Source organism: Cervus elaphus, chromosome 28 (genome assembly GCF_910594005.1).
Source record: "Cervus elaphus chromosome 28, mCerEla1.1, whole genome shotgun sequence".
Classification (NCBI taxonomy): Eukaryota; Metazoa; Chordata; class Mammalia; order Artiodactyla; family Cervidae; genus Cervus; species Cervus elaphus.
The window spans coordinates 49,407,711-49,427,213 of record NC_057842.1 but is presented as its reverse complement, the minus strand read 5'-3'; the positions used below and the strand labels follow the sequence as shown (position 1 = coordinate 49,427,213).

General features: G+C 32.6%; 1 protein-coding gene across 14 annotated transcripts in view; it reads left to right on the top strand.

The window, feature by feature from the left end:
• GRIK2 (glutamate ionotropic receptor kainate type subunit 2) overlaps positions 1-19,503 on the top strand; it is a 721,045-nt gene that overhangs the window by 583,118 nt on the left and 118,424 nt on the right. For 12 of the 14 annotated variants that reach the window (XR_006338355.1, XM_043889993.1, XM_043889994.1 and 9 more), the window contains 2 exons: positions 8,453-8,571; positions 12,175-12,392. Coding sequence is in view for 13 of the 14 variants with exons in the window: in XM_043889993.1 (XP_043745928.1) it covers positions 8,453-8,571; positions 12,175-12,392 (337 nt within the window). In the remaining variant the exon portion in view is untranslated. Of the gene's footprint in view, positions 1-8,452; positions 8,572-12,174; positions 12,393-14,066; positions 14,521-19,503 lie in introns of those variants that run through there. The other 2 variants (XM_043890002.1, XM_043889998.1) reach the window with 2 other exon arrangements.

Below are 19,503 nucleotides of genomic sequence, written 5' to 3'. Positions count from 1 at the left end.
AACCCCTGTGTTTTCTACAGATGTCAGAAAGAGAACCCAACAGCACCGTGTTTGACATAGTACTTTCCCAAAGTCATATGGCATTATCTGATCATGGTTTATAGTATGCACACAAAAATATTTTAAGTTTACTTCTTGACATTTTCTTTTCTGAAATCAAAGTTAATTAAAAATAAATTATTTTGAAAAATAAGCGTCTACCCTAGAACACTTTTTTCCTCTTCCAATATGCTAAATTAGATTCCCTTAACTTGATTTATTTCATTTCAAAGATACTGTGATGGTTCACAGAAATTGCTGAGGCTCCTGCTTTTAGTGTTTTTCATGGATTCAAAAATATAAGTTTCCCTGACAGTGTAAGAGAAGAATATTATATTCACGTTCAAAATAGCTAGAATTCAAGTGGTGATGGTAAAATTATAGAGAAAAGATAATATTGTAAAAATACTTTAAATTTAGGTGAATTTGAACTTTCCATAAGGATTTCATATCTATGCATATGTTATTAAATTTTAACATTTATAATATATTATCAGGCTTATTCAGGTGGTAAATTTAAAAACTGACATTCTTTCTGCAATATTTTTAAATAGAAATCACAGATAGTTAATGTCTTTGTTAATCAAAATGTGATCTTTCGTTGAAAAATTTGGGAATATTTTTTGTACTCCAGTGACATCAAGGCATTAACTAAATCTTAATTTTTGAATGCTCTGAATGTGCAAGAATTGACTTTACAGAGTGCAAGATATAAGTATGCTAAAAAGTGATAAAATAAAAAGTCTTTTTCAATCCCTAACGAAAATCAAGCAGTTTCTCACTGCTTCACAAGGAACTGAATTAGAACATAAGAATTCCCTTTTCCTTTTTGATGGGGTGTGATAAGGATTGGACACTGCAAAATAAGGTTAGGACTTGATTGCACAGCTGACTGTAGCCTTCTGTGTGTCTTGGGAAGATCCCTGATCTAAATCTCAGCTTTTAATAATAATAATGACAATAACATTGTCATTCTCTCTGGTCATTTGTGGCAGTTCAGAATATAGCTGCACTTGTTTTTGTAACTGGCAAGTATGACACAAACTGATATTATTGCTATTAATTCTATATTTCATTTCTAATAGTGTTTTATTTAACCTTGACTTATTTTGAGCAAATCAATTGGTTCTTTGGTGCCTTGCTTTAAACTCTTTCTCCTACAAGGCAACCCTGCTTTTCAGAGACTTTAAAAGTTCCCATGTTATGCCTGCTCCCACCAGAGATATCATCAAAATGGTGTACTTTCAATAAATACGCATGCTTTGTCCCTTTCCTGGATTTTAATCTGTTTTTCTGTCCAAGTATGGGAGCTCTTATAGCTAGCTCTCCTCAGGGCATTCCTGAATTAAACCAATGGGGCCTTCAACTCCTAGAAATGGAGTGACCTTAGCCCTTCTCAGTCCATTTAGATCCAGTTTCTAGAAATATTCTCACATTTATGGCTATTTGCTTTAATGTTGGGGATGGTTATGACATCCACTTCCATGTTCTGCTTCTCAAGTAAGTGCCAAATACACTGGTGGCTTCATGCTAACCTGTATTGGTGGAAATCTATCCTGATCACCTCTTTTGACCAAGTATGTCATTTAAATGTATCAATAAATTATATCATTTATGTGCAGTGAATAGCTGAACATAGCTGAAGTGGGGGGTAATTCTTGGTAAATTCAGAATTTTGACTGAAAACATGGGTTATAGTTATTCTGTGAACATTTTTAATGTATATTGATTTTTTATGTAGCATTTACTTGCTTCTGATTTCTTCTCTAAACAATCCAGCATCACCTGTCACTTGATTATTTAAAAAAAAAAAAAAGGAGAACAAATTTGGATTCCATAACCTTTCTTATTCAGAAGGACAATTTTATGTTCTCCTGAGAATTCTACATTTTATTCAGTAAAATGTATCAATCCTTGGACCATCATTTAAAATAGTCTATTTTCCCTACTAATCAAAGAAGTAATATTGAAGATTTGAATACCAAATTGTAGATTTTCAAATTATTTGGGTGTGAAACTGAAAAGTATCAAAAGATCATTTGTTATTACATCCTCAGTTTAATTATACACCCCTGAAAAAAAGTCAATATGTAAATAGTATATAGTGCTAAAAAATTGTATTTTCATGCTAGAATGTTTGTTTATACTTGATTTTGGAAATGGTTATATTTTGTTTAAAAAATATTTCCATTAGAACATTAATTCCCCTATTACAACCAATTTAACCCAAGTTTAAAATGAGGTGAAGAATTGCTATCTCAGTAAATAATTAAGCAGAGTAAAGAAGAGCAAAAAATTCCTAATATCACAGTTACTTCTGGTGAATTTTCAAAAAGATTTGTTTTGAATTTATGATGCAGATGAAAGCTGAGGATTATTATGATATAACAATGATGATGAACTTATGTTGAATTTAAATCCTGAAATATAAATGAGACACTTTGCAGAAAGGTTACTTCAGCTTAAAGAAACAGCACAAAAATAGTGTTCAGATATGTGAAAGTACATAGTTCATTGGTTCAAAATAATATGTAGTATAAAAATCATTTGTGTTCTCCACACTGGTTGTGGTAGAATTTGCCTCTGCTATAAAATATGTTCAAATAAATGTTAAATTAGCATTTTGCATAATATGGTAAAAGTACTTCCTCAATGAGCAGATTATTTCATATATAATCTAAATTATTTTTTATATAAGACTCTAGAGTAAGAAATCATTAAAAGATCATACACTTTTAGTTAACATTTTTGTAGCACTGTATAGTCTGCAAAGTGCTTTGCATATATTATCTCTCATGCTTAATTTAGTTTTTTTGCTCTTCTTTAGAAATAAATCTTCAGCTTAGAGAGATTTAGCAATATGTCATCAAGTACAAAAGATACATGTGGCTGAAACTCAAGTTTTATAGTCACCAATCCTGTAGGCATTCTCTTAGGCAATTTTTAGGCACTAAAATAATAAAAATATTATTTTTATTTTAAATTTATTTTAATAAATAAAATATTAATAATAATAGTTATATTGATAAACAGCCTATCTAAAAGGCCTCAGAAAATTTTGAAAATACAAAATTAGTATACAAAATGCCAACAGTAGAGCACAAGGCAAAATGTAATATATAGAGATTTGAAATAACTAGGCTTTGGGAGAAAAGTAAGCACTATGGAATTTCAGAAATGAGTAGCACAGACACACGGCTAAGTGAATAGACTGAAGGGAAGAGGATTTTTCTATTAATAAGAACAGCATAAGCAAAGTGAGACAACTGGCCAGTCTACATATTAGTTTGAATACAGTTAAACAAATTGAGTCATATTATATAGAACATTGAAATTCAGAGGGATAGAAGGTTAAACCTGATTCGGTATTTAATAGAATTGATTTGTTCTAGACAACCGGAGAATCGCATGGTGCAAAACCTAATGTGAAGACAGTTTGCAAAACAAAATAAAGAAAATAGGAAACAAGTACGAACTGAGTCCTAAAACCTTCTACTCAGAACTGAGATGAAAATGTATGGATGGAATAAAACAAAGAGGCATTATAAAGCAAAAGTTGATACAGCTTAAGTGTATCACATTTGTTTGTATTTAAGGAAGGCGATAGATTAAAATAAAATGGAAATAAGCTTTTAATCTCAACTCAGAGAAGTGCTGCATCATTATAGAGCTAAAAAAAAATTTGAAGGAGAGTTTGGTAGTTTTTGGTTTTAGTTTTAGGCATTTTAAGTATAAGGTAATGGTAAGCTGTTGAAGTTGGAATATACAAAAAATGGATGGAAATGCTTTGAGAGAAAATTTATGGCTATAAATTAAGAGGATTTTGTAATTATCAGCACAGGAGTTCAAGCAGCGAGTGTGTTAAGTCATTAAAGAGGGAGGAAAGATCTGAGAGCCATGATTTAGCCAAAAGGGATCTCCTGTTAGTGGAGCAGAGAGCAAATAATCAGGAGAACACATCACAGAAGTTAAAAGAGAGGATATCAAAGGGCTGGCGTTCAGTGAGAATTTCATTAGAAGCTGCAAAATGATTAAGTGATAGTCTTAAGGAAAAAGATGATGCATTCAAAAAGACTTTTACATCGATGGAAGCATAGGGTGAAGGAGATATTAGGTGTAGAGAAATAGGATTATAATTTTAGATGTATAGCCAGAAATTGAAAAGGAAAGAGAAGAGAGGTTAAAAGATCATCAGAATAATTCAAATATGCTTTAGATGACCACTAGGTTTAACACCTTTGCTAGAAATTGTAGGAGACACAAGATTAATCAGACACTGCATTTGCATGTACTCATTCACAATTAATAAAAGAGGGGAGATATGCGTATTAAATTATAATGAAGAAACCAAGCTATCATAAATGTAACTTGAAGTTTTTAGAACTATAGATCTGTAAAAATGAGCAGAGTACCTGAGTCATTCAAGTACTGATTATGCTTCTCTAACAAAGATAGCCAAAGATACAGTGCTTGATTCAAATAGCATTTATTTCTTCTACTCTGCAGCCAAGAGGAGTGTAGTATAAGGGTCATGAGGCATCTCTGTCATCCTTAGCCCAGGGCTTTTAAAAATCTGTAGTCATCACCATTTCCTAAAAGATGAAGAAGACAAAGAGAGTCCAAGGCAAATATCCTTAAAAATAAATATCAGAAGTTATACACATCACATCTGTTCATATTGCAAAGGCTCATATTTAATTACATTCAAGGGAAGAAAGTATAGTTGTATTAGGTGGGCATCAGTGTTCCTAGTAAAACTCAGGCAGAACAATGAATACTTAGGGGTAGTTACCAGTCTCTACCTTAGATACTTACTCCAAGAAAAGATCAGGAAAGGTAAAACTAAATGATGGCAGTGAGTTGGAATTGAAGGGTGGGTGTAGCATTTGAATAATGGAGGGAGTAGAGAGGGTATTACAGGCTAAAGGACAGGATGATCAAAGAAATGGTAAGAATCAATCTAGGATTTGGGGGAAAAGTGGCCAGAGGCTGGCGAATAGGAAAAAAAGCAGTAGAACATAATCCTGAATGGTATTATGGAGCACAATGCAGAGGATCTTAAATTCCATGCTTAAATGTCTGGGTATTTTGTATGTAGGCTGTAGACATGATTGAAATTTTGTTTTTAATAGGGTTGTATCATTTTAAAAATTATTCTACATGAAAACAAACTGGGAAGCAATATTTAGAGCTTTTAAATTTGGAATGCAAAGTGGAAAGACAGTCTCGGAGACTATAGCTACAGAATATGACAACCTGAACTGGCATTAATGCCAGTGAAAATCAACAGGGAAGGAGGAGAGGGGGAAATGAAAGTCCTTCTGTAGGTAAACTGAAATAAATTGACAGCTGTTTGGAGGTCAGTGTTAGGAGAAAAGGAATGTAAAGAACTGAAGTTGACTCTAAAGTGTTCAGGATAAGCGAACCAAGGACTAAGAGTAAGACCTTTGTAACCTGATTTGGGAATGTCAGCAGGTGATGCTATTGACAGAGACGGAGGAGACAATAAAAGGGAAGGATTAGGGAGAAAGATTGTGGGTTCGTATTGAACATATTAGCATTGAAAAGTCTATAATCTGGCCACTGGAAATTCACTTTAGATCTAGGAAGTGATTAGGATTAAATATAGATTTGAGGTGATTGAAATTTTTCTGATGGGCAGAAAAAAGTGTGGAAGTCAATAGAGTTTTTAAAAATGGTGAGTCAGAAGAATTAGAAGGAAGAAATACTAATCCATATTGACTCAAGATCTGTTGGAAGTACAAAGGAAAGTGTTAAGCATAGCAGTTAATCTTAGATGGGAGAGGTAATTCAGCTTAGGAAAAAAACCAAAACAAAACAGACTGGAACTATAATCAGAGCTGTGTTGACTTCAGTGTGAGGGAGATACACAAAGGATGGTGCAAGGCCAGTGAAGTGTGTGTGTGTGTGTGTGTGTGTGTGTGTTGAAGGTTAACTTTTATCACACCATTAGAAGAATGTCACTGCACCAAATGGAGACAGAAGAAAAGCTTTCTGAGTGTCACCATGAAGAACACATGGCAAATTCAAGTTAGATAGCATTTTTGTTAGGCTAATTCTACCCCTTTTGGGGCCACTGGAGATCTTCATGCGAAAGTAAAAAGCAGACAGAGTGGAGAAGGTGAAATGTGTACATAATTTGAATTTAAGTATTCCTTTGTCATACATCTTTTCCTTTCTTTCAATTAAATTATGTAAGAATCACTCATTGCAGTAGTTATTAGTCTCTTGAAACCAGTGTATTTCCAGATTCTTCCTCCATACTTTTTCCATTTCCCCTTCCACTTTCCTCATTTCTCTTTCCCTGTCTTCCTTCCTTCCTTTCCTGCCTTCTCAGAATAAAAAATATATGTATATTTTTATATGTACATGTATAAATACATACACATGTGGAGAGGAAGGGCAGAATCCTCCATATTTATACTTCCATTTCTGCAACCCCCAAAACTACATCTCCCTCTCCCCATCCCATGGAATCCCTTGAAGCACTTATAAAATTCAAGGGCTCATGGGATTCTGTGTGAAAACCAGAGATCTTGATTAGCCAGGTTTTACGTGCTCACTCTCTGTGGTTATGTTTTTAGGATTTGTTACGTACAAAAAGTAAATTCAGCTTTTACAGACCAGCTTTTATGTTTATAGCTGATATACTGTCAACAGTAGGAAAAGAAAAGTTTAATTATCCAGGAATCAGAATAGGAGTCAGAACATGTAACTACAGGCAAAGTCACATTTTAAAATATTTATTATTTGAAAATAGAGTTTCTATAACTTGTCCAAGGCCATGGAGATGCATGGTTCAGCTGCAGAGCCTGTGATCTGATTACTAGATTTATAGTAACTATTGTTACTATATTGTTACTATATATATATATATAGTTACTATAGTATCTATTATTTATAGATAGTTAATTGAAAATTAATAATATTTTGCTTTTTAAAAAAGACAGTCTTGGATAAAGTTTGATGACCAACATTCTAATACTTTGAAGTACTTTTAAAAATGTATATAACTAAAAAAAATGTATATAACTATTTTTACTAGGGTAAAAGTAATAAAGGAATTTAAATAAAAATAAAATGCTCACAGCCAAAGCTAGTTCTACTTCAGTCAAACATAACAAATCAGATCAGAATGTTTAATTACTATCCAATCAACCTTTCTGTTCAGTGTACTGAACTTAGAGCCCCAAACAAAACATTCCTTCATTTGTCAAGGATAGGCTATTAAAACAAGGGTGTTCTAAAAACTGCATTAGGAAGATGTAAATGGTTTGTTTGATCTTCTGAATTTTAATATGTCAGAAAGATTATTGTGAAGAAAATTGAGCTTTCTGAAGTGACAGATACATTATACATTATTCAAACAACTTTGATTGAATGCAAGATTTTTTAATGCTCTCATAAAGGGCACGCACACTAATTTTGATTTGTAAAAGAGTGGCTTTAAAATTTGAGATATTAGGGAAAATATTTTGTTAGTTCATTTTTTATAGTACCATTAATTGAAAAATATATCTGGATTATAACTAGGATAAATTATGTGTACACATGACAACTTATGAAGTTCTTGGTTTAAATTTTTTGAGAGATTTTGTTTATATCTCTAAAACCATCTATAATTGGCCTCAAAATTAGATTAATTTTCTTTGTCTTAAAACAGTGATTCAAACTAATTGTAGATTTGAAAACAAACAGTATGTGGATACCAGTCTCTGTATGCATTCCTGCTTCTCACACTGCTTTGATATCTTGCATATTGCCAGCCTTTCTGAAACATATAATGAAGTCAGAAGCATATATCAGAGTATAGCTCATTCTGATTTGGTTTTCTGTTTGGATTTGAGTTTGTCACACATCAAGATATAAATCCATGGTACTGTATTCTTATATAAAAAATAATTATTCACTGATTATTTAATCTCTTTAACTTTGCTAGTCTCTATTATATCATAAAAAATTCTCAAAGTGATTTTGTATGATTTCTTCTGTCTTTAACAATTTTCCACAGCTTTAAAAATGTTTATTTCATACCTGTTTATTTTCTTCTTTAATGAATTTCTAGTCTTTAGAAAAAATGTGTTAATCCTGCTCTTGAAAAGCCTACATCTTAAAAATCTTTGTTTACTGATACACAGATGTTTCTCTTATGTCATATATGGTAAAGAAATGCTACTAAATCATCTTAGTATGTAATCAGCTGATAAGGACAGGTATCTTTTTAAAACCTAGAACTTGCTGTCATGAATATGAAATTGTACTATAAAAGTGCTGATTTCTGGTTTCTGCTTAATCTTACCTGTCTTTCTGTTTCTTTTGCAGCAAAAATACTGGATAGAATGTCTTCTTACTGCCATTTAAATATGTTCTTTTCTTCTGTCAATTACCACAGGTTTAGCCCCTATGAGTGGTATAACCCACACCCTTGCAACCCTGACTCAGACGTGGTGGAAAACAATTTCACCTTGCTAAATAGTTTCTGGTTTGGAGTTGGAGCTCTCATGCAGCAAGGTATACGATTCAGCCTGCTATTTCCCTTGGGCACCATGTCCCACTCTTTGCTGGGGGCGGCAGCTCTTGCTGGCACAAGTCGCTTGCATGGGTGCCTCTCTGCATGTAACCATAATCCAGCTTTTCCATCTATCTGATGCATTTAGGCATTCTCGAATCCCATCCAAGGGAGATTCTGAGAAAATAATTAGCTTTTGCAATTGCACATAAAGTATATCATCTAACTTTCTTAACCTACGGTAGATACATTATCTCATAGATAACCAAGCTAACCTGATCCATTAGCTAGAAGCTGCGTTTAAAGCACTATTAAGATTGCATCTTCTTGAGACAAGAATACAGTGTATTGCTCCTGTTTCCTGTTTCATTTTGATGTAAAAAATTCCCTTTCCTATCAATTCTTGATGACTAGATGCCTTTATATTGCATGATTAGTAAATCTACTGCATATAAATTTGTAAAAATAAAATATTTAACCATTTAGAGTTACCTTTACAAGTAAAATATTAGCTGCATCTGATAGTATATAAGAATATAAAGTATTGCATGCTGAGAAGTGCATGCAAAATACTCTCATAATTATTTAAAAATTATAATATTAATTTTAAAAGTAAAGGCTACATTTCTTAGAAAATGATATAATACATGCAATATGTTTTAATGGTATATTTATAACTATGAATTTATTATCTTAGTCTCAGTTCTCCCAAGCTGATTTTTTTATTTTTGCTGCTGTGATTTCTTTTATTAATCTTTTAATATTTATATAAAGTTCAGTAAATTAATATGTCAGACCTGCTACTCAATATAAAGGATTTCAAAACCAGACTATTTTATGCATTTAAAATGTAATATTTTTAAGTTTTAAAATTTTGTAAATAAATCAAAATGCCCTTTAACAACTGACAGTGACCTGATTAATGAAAGAAAACATACTTATTTATGAGTTACCACACCCATATAAGGGTTTACCTTAAATTTTACTGGTGTATTTGTGATCCACATTGAAGAAATTCATTTGGCAATTTCATTACAGAACTGAAGAAGAGGAAATTTATTGTTAAGTTATAAATTGTTGTTAATAAAATAGGTTCTTTGCTTTTGCATGTTTAATATTATGCATAAATCCATTATTTCTGTTTCATTTATAAACTACTTCCTAAACTAAAAGTAAATATTTACATATTAAAAGGAAAAAATTAACTTAAGTTCATGTTGCAAGCAATCCTACTAATGAGATAATTTTTGCTTTTAAAAATATGAACATCCAGATATATAGACTTATAGGTATTTAAATCTGAAACTTGAAAGTTCAGAGAACTCTTATATAAACTAATTACCTTGTGGCATCTCTTTCTAAATAAAATGAATAATCAATAACTGTATTTGCCCTTTTGTACATTTTGGGTCCAGTGGCTTTTTCCCCCCTTAGATTTATTTACAGTTGGAAAATAATATTGGAGTTCTTTTAAAATATAAAAGTGAATAAAAATACATCAAATGAGACAGGCATCTCTTCTAAGTAGCACTGGATTATGTGATTTACCCAGGAACATTGCTAGTAACCTGCTAATAACTCACCTTGATAGCCTGGAACAAATTATTCTCATCGTAAAGATCTAACCATAGTAAAGTTTTTTAAATTATTTTTCCTACCACTTTGAAAGATAGGATATTATTTTTATGTATAATTTATGAAATATTTGGATATTTTTGAATTTCAATACTGGTGAGATGAACTTGATATTTATAAAATCTAGCAATTAGAAATAAAATTATATCTAATATCTCTAAAATGATGACAAGCAATCCAAGCAATGAAAAATTCAAATGTACATTTGCTTTGCCACATAACTACTTCACTGCTGGCGGATACATGAAAGAGGAACCCATACTATTCTGGCTGATGCCTAGCTCCCCAGGAATTAGTGGGATATAGTGCTGGACATGACGTTACCTTGAGTACATGACAGTCAGCCCCTAACCAGGCTCTGATTCCCAAGCCTAGGAGCTATTCACTTTAAGTCCTTGGGTAAGATATGAACTTGTGGTAATTGGGCCATTTTTGTCGAATGTCTCCACTGTTCTTTTCTTTCCCAGTCTTGGTTGACTTTATTGGTGTTGTTGTTCAAAAAAAAAAAAAAGAAAAGAAAAGAAATGGTAGACTGGGTAGCCAAAGCTGCTGACCATGGTGGGAATATTTTAGTGTTTCGGTGTCCAAGTGTGTGTCTGACAGGGCCTAGGAGCAACTCCATCAGAAAGGTACTTTTCTGTTTTATTTTGTTTTGTTTTTCTTACAGAGTGGTAGGCAAGAGTCTGGAGCTGGAGTTGGCTGTCATGTCCAAGTCTGTCTGCTTTCTAAAATGTTGTTTGTTTGTTTGCAATTGGAAGGGTAAGATGAACTGCAGTATAAGATGGGCTGTTTTGCTAGAACCAAGTCATGATACTACTTCTTTTCAATGGTAGCATGAATAATTTGTTGTATGTTTAATGCATAAAGAGATATGTTATCTTACTGTATTCGTTATTATATTTAAAAATATATAAAACATGGAGTCCATCTTTGCTTCATTCCATTTTACTCAAACCTTATTAAAATTAATTTACTTGTAGACAATGCTTTCTTGATTATAGGTTCAAAATGATGAAGGGTAAATAGTAATATATATACATAAATTTTGTATAATTTTCTTATTAAAAAAGTTATACATGCTGATATTTATACAATTACATATTAAGGCTGTAAATAACATGGTAAAACTAAAAGAAAATTTAAAAAGTGTTAGAATTTTAATGTATAATCTAAATTAATTAAAATTAATAATAATCAAAAGCAAAATGTAATGATCAGATCTCATTCTCTTATTAATACCATGAGCAGGCAACTCCAGCCACGTATTGTACTATTACTATGAAATTTGTATATGTGTGTAAAAATAAATTCATGCCAATTTATTTATTCTTATTCTGATTTCCCTCACTGAAGCTAACTATAGTGACAGGAGACATTTGTTCATGCATAAAAAAATAGCTTACTACCTATTTTAAAATAAACACTGGACTGAAGCCCCCTGGCTCAAAAAATGTGGATAACTGAAATTATTTTCATACATTACTTTTTAAAATGGCAGTATGGACAAGATTTTTGAGCTTCATGCACATGAGTAATGAAACTTCACATAAATAAAGCTTGTTAAGAAATGGATCAAAATGTACATTAAGTCATTTCTTCTAAAACCTACTTAACTAACAAGAATATGAAAATCTATAAAAGTAGTTTATAAACAGGAGAGATATTTCTCGATTCTAATGCTATTTTTATAAAGGTTTAGGTCATGAATATGTGATTCTTATTTTATACTGTTTCAGGTAGAGCTCCAATCTCCTGTCACTATATGTAAACACAGATGTCCTAAGAGACATGCTACCTGAAATTAGCCTCTGCTCTCCCAATGGTTGTTCCTTGCTTACTAAAGTGATATGTAAATCTATGATTTAAGCTTTTATTACACAGTGATTCCATTCTTCCACTGTGACCAAAAGTACCTGACTGCTGATCAAGTTCTCTGTATTCGTCTCACCTTTCCCCCCAATCTTTGTTAGGTTCTGAGCTCATGCCCAAAGCGCTCTCCACCAGGATAGTGGGAGGCATTTGGTGGTTTTTCACACTTATCATCATTTCTTCGTATACTGCTAACTTAGCCGCCTTTCTGACAGTGGAACGCATGGAATCCCCTATTGACTCTGCTGATGATTTAGCTAAACAAACCAAGATAGAGTATGGAGCAGTAGAGGATGGTGCAACCATGACTTTTTTCAAGGTAAGTCCTACTGGTTATCTAAAATTTACGTATTAAAATGACAGAATACAAACCTTTTCTTGTTAATGAATGTAAAAGCATAGGAACATTGTTATTTGTAGAGAATAATCAATAGCATATCTCTCATGGGATGGAGACATATTCAACTAAATATATGGTCATCAAGGCAGATCATTTTAATACTTGCCAAATGGCAAGGAGTTGTTGCTTTATACGTATTTCATCTTTGTTTGAAGGAAAATCTGTTCAGAGGTAACATTATTTTCCCCACCAAGGTTTTGTCATTGAATGTAAATAGATAAAGTAATATATCTACTGAAAATTGAATAGTGGGAGAGTCAGACTCTACAAGGTGTGGATCTTCCAGAAGAATAAAATGATTACATGCAAGAATATTTTCCATACAGGCATTTCTTTCTGTTAAGATGGAACAGGTTTTACTTGTTGAGAGCCTACAGAAAAACAAGGAAAATAAGCACAAACAGTTTCCTATTCACTGGACAATCATCCATCTAAAATTCTGGAAGGCTCAGAATCTCAAACTGGGCTACCCCATTGGCATGCAGTGGTTTCCAGTGGGGACGTCTGTTAAACATTTAAATGGAAATTATGGTGGCACCAAACTCCAGGCGCATAGCATCTTGTCCTCCTTCTTAATATTCAGATTGTCTCCTTACTTCCACTGATCTCATTGGGTCAGAGTAGAGCCAATGAGGAGATTCCAATTTAGGGACTCAGTATCATGTCTTAATTTATTTTCTGTTTTACTGAGAATTTTTATATTGTTGCAGTTTAGCAAATTTTTAAGCCTTGGTATTTTCCTTCATTGTTCACACAAATGCAATTGGCAGTTCAAGTGGGCAGAAGTGGTAGATTGTTTTTCTCTGTAAAAAATAATTGACTCAGACTATAAAAACTATTTCAATGAACCTCCAGTAAGCACCTACCAAGTACCAGAAATTGTGCTACACATTGAGTATTCTAGAGCAAATAATATCTAATTCTCACTGTTAAGACACAGTTTGTTGGAGACAGGATCAGTGATCATATAAAGGATTTTATATGACTTAACTTGCCAAATAATTATATAATTTTCTTTGTAAAAATTCTTACCAAATTAAATCAGCTTTTTGGGGGGTTCTGGAGATCACCAAATGCCTAAAGAATGAGATCGATTGAATGTTTTAGTCAAATCCACGTAATTCTTAAAATTAAATTGCTTTCAAAGAGAATATTTTTATTGGCTAGCCTAAAGTTTGGATGCATATTTTACATTTAATTGGAAAATTATTATCATTTAATCAAATTTATTGAATAATCAAGTATGAGCAAGTCATTGAGATAATATGGTGCTATTTGATTATATTAATTGCAACTGATCATTTTTCCCAACTGAGTATTAAATTTTAATAGAGATTGTTTTTCTTATTTAAAAAAAACCTTTTTTTAATGAAAAAAAGAGACTAGCTGTTGACAATTATAAATGTATATCATCAGTGTCAGTAACTTTGCAGAGAGTGAATATGTGATGCATTTAAATTATCATTGTATTAAATGGACTTTTGAAGTTGAGTTTGTGCAATAATGCATATAAAATACTAATGCAAGTGGTCTGATACTAGAAGTAATTATTTTAGCCTCACAAATACTTCAAATTTTGCTTTTATTTTCCAGATTACTCACATACCCTATTTCAAAGCTCTTGTGTATTATAGCAAGGTACACCTCTGGAAAACTCACTGTTTGAAAATTTTCACCTTTTCCCCATCTTTGAGCTTATTTCTCCCTTTCTTTTCTTTACAATCTTTCTAGTCTTCTGCTATGCTTTTTGTTGCTATTGTTGTTGTTTTAGTTCAGTTGCTCTCTTGCAGTGTCATTTTACCTAACTTCACTTTTCTTTGCTGCTCACTTTTCTTCTTAGTCTTTCATCTCTAGTTTTCCTTTCTCACACATGGGAGTGCCTCTAGCACCCAGAGAAAATTGATGTGAAACAACTTTCTGTTTCTAGCAGCACAGACTTTCTTTCTGTAAAATTGAAGCCTTTGGGAATGTGCGATAGTCACAATAAAAACCACACAGTGATAATCACTAAGGTGACAATTATGTTGTTAGTTTTATCACATGCTGACATCTTACTCTTGAAACTTGAAAAGGCATTAAAATTTGAAAGGATACAGTATTCAGTAAACGTTGATTTTTTTCTTTAGTTATTTTAGTGTATCCCTAAATGATACTAATTTCAGCTGCATATTTTGGCTTGTTAAACTATATGCTTATACCAGCTATTGGTATGAAATTTTTTTTTGTATGAAAGCTCCTTTCCTGGTACTCAGATGGTAAAGAATATGCCTGCAATGCCAGAGACCTGGGTTCGATCCCTGGGTTGGAAAGATCCCCTGGAAAAGGGAATGGCAACCCACTCAATATTCTTGCCAGGAGAACTCCATGGATAGAAGAGCCTGGCGGATACAGTCCATGGTGTCCCAAGAGTGGGACATGACTGAGAGATGAACACTTCACTTTCTATATCAGCTATATTAGTATGAATTAAAACAAAAAAATCCCTACCAATCTGGAATTGAAGCAATTGCACACTCATTTTGAAATTCTACAATGAATCAGAGACTATTGTGTGTAGTCAATTTACATCTGATACCACTATTTTATTTCTTAATTAACAGCAATGCATACAAACACTCTAGGAAGCACCCTTAAGGCATTGACTTTCTAAAGGAATTTCCATCCTGTTTTTACTAATTGAATAAGACCCCGCTGTTAGCTAATTGTTCTGCAACTGCTCAGTTCCAAAAATTATTTTAAAGAATAGTAAAGTTGTATTACTACAAGCAAGAGCTGGCTCAAGATATCCGGGCTTAAAGGAGGGGTGAGTCTTCAGTATTGCAAAAACAGAGTTACACAGTCATTCTACAACACGGAATAATTCTTTTTCCAAAGAACATGCTTGACTTTGTTCATTGACCTTACATGTATACTGTTGTCAAGAAGATTTCATTCATCTCCCCTATATCCATTACACACCACACACTCTCTCCAGGGATAAATGTAAAGCAATGACTGGGAAAATAACTCAAAATTGAGCAGACGATGGTTCTTCATTGTAATCTCATGTAAAACAATAGAGAGCTATATGATATCACCAATATGTTCATAGTCATATTTAGATAATGAAATAGGTGAGGGCCCAGGGATCTTATTGAAAAACAATAAACTAGGAGTTAAAACATTTTTCTCTGAATCTAGGAACTTGGTGCAGCCAAACTGAAACCTCGCCCCAACACAATACAGAATGTTACCAAGCAACTAGCACATTCTTTTCTCCTTGGAGTATAAAGATTAGGAGAATGAATGCATGTAGATTATCAACTCAAAAATAACTCAGCCATAGCCTGTAGGTATTATGGTCTCTTTTGAGAATCCCTATATTTTCAAAGTGAATCATGTGTTTTACAAAATGATGCTGAAACCACCTTGCTTCTGTGCAACTCGTGACTCAGGTTTTTCAATTTCTACAAATTTTCTCTCTGGGTTTGGTCTGCCTGAAATCTCTGGTTTTGTTACATATATTAATATAGTCTGTCTTTCCTAAAGATATCACAGGAAATATGTGTCTGCTTTTATAGTTATTAAAGAAATTCTGCCGCATGTTGAAAGGACATTTAAGTAGTATCAGATATCTAATGTAAACACTTAATACTTCTGAACCTATAGCCTACAATTTAGAATAGTTAAGAGAGAAGAAAACTGGAATCAGAGAAACCTGAGCTTAATTCTTCACTCCATCCATCTACTATCAGTGTTACATAGTTAGGTTTCCTTTAAGGCAGCAACTCACTTTTTTTTAACCAAATTCTGTACAGTTATCTTTTGGAACAATGAATATTGCATTCATTGATGCGACACCTGTGATAAAGGATTTTAGCTGTGTTTACTTTGAAATTTTTTCTATTCTCTAGCGAGTTGTAAAGGTTTCTTCAAAATATGTAGCCCTCTGTAGTATTTTCATTTTAACCTTGGGTTAAAATATCAATTTATTCAGGAGTGTATGAAGGTTCAGATTTAGGAAGGCAAGCAAGTGAATTAATACACCTGGGGAGGGTAGTTTTATCTTTTGTTACTTAGTAGCAAAGAAGGTATTATTTTGTTTCATTTTCCTTTATGCATAGTTTCCCTCTTTAGAAGAACTCAAAGTACATTCTAAATGCCAACTCATTAATCTTGCCAGCAACCCCTAGGAAGGTAGGAAGCAATTATCATTATGCTCATTTAACAGATGAGGAAACTGGGCCATGGAGAGGTTAAGTGACTTATTAATTATGAAACCAATAACCAAGGAACTCATAGTATCGACAATAAAAGTAATAGCCAAAGACATCACGGCATAACCATCATTACTCAAAAGAGCTAAATGCATTAGTCATTTGGGCTGACCCACATGACCTCAACTGTTTGATCATATTAAGTTTCTAAAACATTTGCCTTAAACCATTGGGGCAGATACAACTATAGCATGTTCTGTATAGTCTGCTACTTATTCTGAGCTTATCAGTTCAATGGTCTTCTAAAATTAAATTATGCCAGGGTGACAGTATAGGTTCTTAAGGCTGAATTGCTTGTTTGGCATGCCTGTAATGATTTTCTGAAAGCTTGACTGATTTTTGCTTCTTAAATGCCAAAAGAACATAAGTAATTTCTGAGTCAAGGGGTAGAATGTAAAAAGTTGACAGTTTACTGCATGCAGTTAATAAATGGATTTAGAAATATACTATTCATAGATCTTAATTTCTGCAAAACATAAATTCTGTTATTTTCATTGATAATAGTGGGGCTAATGGAATTATAATATATTTACTATAAAGAGGTTTATACATTAGAAAAGTAAATTCTTAACATGGCATCTATAGTTATTTTTCAGATGGAAAAGTGTTTTCTGAAATAAATGTTTATTTTCCTCTTAAATTGATGGTAAAATACTTGGGAATTTCCATTTTGCATATTCAGGAAATTGACCTAGAATAGTTTTTGAACATGGCAAAGATATTTAAAATTAGTTTTTAATTTATTTTATTTTTAATTTTTATATAATCAACATGCAGCATTGTGTAAGTTTATGATGAAAAATGTATTGATTTGAGAGACATATGTATTGCAGTATGGTTACCACTATAGCATTAGACAATGTCTCAGTGACATAATAATTATCATTTCCTTTTTGTGGTTAGAACAATCAAGATCTAGTTTCTTAGCAACTTGGAAGTTTATAATGCAGTATTGTTGACTATAATCATATGCTTCACATTATATCTCCAGAACTTATTCTTTAAATAACTTTGTATTTTATATGGCAAATTCTTAGTTAAGCATGGTGATCACAAAAAAAAGGTTCAATAATTATTTGCACATGGATAGAAATTGAGTATGATTTTCATTGTGTACCAGATTTACTATTTAATATATTCTAATAATTTCTATCATTACCCAGAAAGGATTCTTTGAAAATATAATAATTGGAAAATTCATATAGTACTTTAGTAAGTACAGGGATTATTTCTTAAATATTTGCTCAATCTAAGAGTTGCCCACTTTGTTTAGGTGTCACTAACCAGCATACAGCTTTGTTCACAGTTAATTTAACTTACTTGGAATCAATTTATGCTTAGTAATGATACCCCCCTTTCTCCTCAATAAATTAGAAAAAAGGTCTCAAATGTTATTTTTCTGTCTCACATGGGAAATATTTTCTCCATAACTATAAAATAATTTAAAAGTAAAATATTAATGAATATAGTTATATTGGCATCAAAATTTTTGATTAAATTTTTTGATTCATTGATAGAGTATGCCTCCCTATGTATGCATCAAAAATTTTAGACCAGCAGTCCCCAACTTTTTTTGACACCAGAGACCAGTTTCACAGAAGACAATTTTTCTACAGACTGGGGTGTCGGGATATTTTCAGGATGATTCAAGCACATTATATTTACTGTACACTTTAATTCTACTATTATTATATCAACTCTACATCAGATCATCAGACATTAGATCCCGGAGTTTGGGGACCCCTGTTCTAGACCATAGCTCAGTAAAGTTAGTCATACTGACTACTTTATTAGAATCCCAGTTAAAGCACTACTTTAAACCATGGGGCTATTTTTTTATCTACTGAAGTCCTAGAAAATATGGCAAACTATAGAACTAAATAGCATGCATAGCATATGGAAACATGGTCTTGTCTGTGACAATCATATCACTGATGAATAATAGTCTTGGTTTTCATATCAATTTTTCTTTTACAAAGATAGAGTCACTATTTTGTCCTATTGGATATACCATCCACTAAGTTATAAACATCTTTGAAATATCCATTCATGTACATCGTTAGTCTCAACCTATCTGCATGTTAGAACATTAGAATCACTTGGGGAGCTTTCAAAGAGCACTTCTTTCCAAGCCAAGTGATAAAACTTTCTTGAGGCAGGATCCTGGGCATCTTTTTTATAACCTCCACTGGTGATTCTAATGTGCAGAAAGAGTTAATTTTATATTTAAATAGCCCCTTGTTTATTGGTAATAACAGTTATTAACTAATTGCATCCACTTCTACTTCTTTCATATTACAGTGGGCATTTTTCTCTTCTGCAACTCAGACACTACAAAATAACAGACAAAGGCATGAAATGATAATTCTGCTGACCACATTCTTACTTCTTTTGTATTATTTACTTGAATTCTGTTTAAAGCCTTTTTCAACAGGTTTGCTGAGAATAAATAGTGTAATTACATCTTCACTTTTTACACCATTCCCAGAGTCTCTTGATAGGTGTGCCTAGGAACTGTCTTATAGCAGGATGAAGAAGGTTAGAACTTTCTCCCTGCCCAAAGAAATATGGTGGGGTAAATCCTGATTTTTGTTTGTGTACCTAAAAAGTTGAGAAAGCATGTGTTTTATGGGAACTGAGCAGTGAATATACTCACCTTTCCGTTATAAGCCTTTATTGCAGTTTCTTCTCTCAAGGCGGGGATGGAGGGGCAATTAAAGAAGAGACCTATAACAGGGCATTTAGAGTCTTGAAAGGATTGTGTTAATACATGT